Raw genomic sequence first — 1,987 nt, 5'->3', positions numbered from 1 at the left:
CTGAAATATTAGCTAAACTCCAAAATAGCCTAAAAAACCTTAAGAAGTGCCAAAATAGTCCAAAAAGCTAGCATAATACTATCATAACTTATAACTTTACTACATTCTGACTCCATATAATATAAAGTAATGAGTAATCAACTATTAAATTACTCGTCGGCTATTTTAATAGTCGATTAGTCGACTAATCAGGGCAGCCCTAGTACTTTGCACCAAATAGTAGATTTTTTCCACTTATATTATCCATTTTATGGCTAAATGTAAATGGATTTTGACAAAAAGCATCAAAGAGTGGCTGATTATTTATTTCATTTTATATTTCCTGTTGTATCTTTTCAGGATTCATTTCCAACTTGACCATCCAGAGGCAGTATTTCCCCACGGACGAGGACCAAACTGGGGCCGCTAAAGCTCTTCTCCGCTTACAAGACACATACAAGCTAGATGCCAATACCATCTCTACAGGAGACCTACCTGGTAAAAGTGTACTCAACTCAAGACTTCAAAAATGCTGTTTTTAGGCTAAACTATTGTGTTGATTATCTAAGAACCTGTCATTTTAATTATAACTCTGCTGTTTTTCCTTTTTCTTCAACATACTAGGAGTGAAGCACAAGAACCGCATGACGGTGGAGGACTGTTACGAACTGGGCAAAGTGGCCTATACTGAGGCGGACTACTATCACACTGAGCTGTGGATGGCCCAGGCCTTGAGGCAGCTGGAGGAGGGAGAGGAGTCCCCTTTAGACAAAGTGACTGTTCTGGACTATTTGAGTTATGCCATCTACCAGCAGGGGGAGCTGGAGCGCGCGCTGGATTATACCAAGAAGCTGCTTCAGTTAGGTGAGTCTGTGATTCAAACCAAACTTTTTTGTTCAATCACTGATGCGAAACAGTGGGTGCTGTTATGCTGTGGCGACCCCGAAAGGGATAAGCCTAAAGTGAACTACTACATTGTTCAAGCGCTTATCTTGCAAAACTGTCTTAAAAAAAATCCAATGATAAAACCACAATAAATATATGCATATACTCAATTCTAAAACATACCGTTTCATTTGTATGTTTGGTTATACTCTCTCTACACTTATAAAAAAAAAGCAAATTCTCCTTAAGCGCAAAAAACCCTAAATCTAATGTTTTGCCTTTTATTAAGTGCAAATAATTTTGCTTTTGTGTGTTTGTCCTTTTGTGCGACATTTTCAGTGACTCAATCAGCGGGTAAAAAAATAAATCTACGGTAATATGGTTGCTAAATGCGAGGATTTTTGTCCTGAACTTCCAACCATTTTCTTAACCTGCTAGGGTCACGGGGTTGCCAGAGATTGTCCCGGTTATTGTTGGGCAAATGGGAGATAAACCCTGGACAGGTTGCCAGCCTGTCGCAGAGTCCATGGAGCTGGAGTGATCGAGCCCACTACGCTAGTCAGCTGCCCTGAAGACAGTGTAGCGAGCTAACAAGCTCTGCTGCTCAGGGTCAGCTATCGAGGTTTTTTTGCCCAGGGTTCAGCAGAGCTAGAGATGTCTGCCTCCCAGGGGCTGGTAGTGCAAGCAAGGTCCGCCACCTAGGGTCCGGCAAAACAAGCGACATCTGCCGCCCGGGTTCAGCAGAGCTAGAGAGGTTTGCTGCCTAGGGTTTGGCAGAATCAGTGAGATTTGCTGCCCACGGTCCAGTAGTTCTACCAAAGTCCATCACCCAGGGTCCAGTAGTGCTAGCGAGGTCCACCACCTGGGGTCCAGTAGTGCTAGCGAGGTCCGCCACCTAGGGTCCAGTAGTGCTAGCAAGGTCCGCCACCTAGGGTCCAGTAGTGCTAGCGAGGTCCGCCACCTAGGGTCCAGTAGTGCTAGCAAGGTCCACCACCTAGGGTCCAGTGGTGCTAGCAAGGTCCGCCACCTAGGGCCCAGTGGTGCTAGCAAGGTCCGCCACCTAGGGTCCAGTAGTTCTAGTGAGGTCCACCATCTAGGGTCCAGTAGTGCTAGCGAGGTCCAC

General features: G+C 45.2%; 1 protein-coding gene across 1 annotated transcript; it reads left to right on the top strand.

Annotated features, from left to right (window-relative positions):
* Window positions 1-305: 305 nt before the first annotated feature.
* On the top strand, window positions 306-1,166 carry LOC112140326 (prolyl 4-hydroxylase subunit alpha-1-like; the record flags this gene model as incomplete). The annotated part of the gene is made up of 2 exons (XM_024263231.2): window positions 306-477; window positions 604-1,166. Coding segments are annotated over 2 exons (585 nt in total), but the record flags the coding sequence as incomplete, so codon positions are not given.
* Window positions 1,167-1,987: the final 821 nt, after the last annotated feature.

Source organism: Oryzias melastigma, unplaced genomic scaffold (assembly GCF_002922805.2).
Source record: "Oryzias melastigma strain HK-1 unplaced genomic scaffold, ASM292280v2 sc03837, whole genome shotgun sequence".
Lineage (NCBI taxonomy): Eukaryota > Metazoa > Chordata > Actinopteri > Beloniformes > Adrianichthyidae > Oryzias > Oryzias melastigma.
The sequence above is the reverse complement of the archived record's forward strand: the minus strand, read 5'-3'. Positions and strand labels throughout refer to the sequence as shown.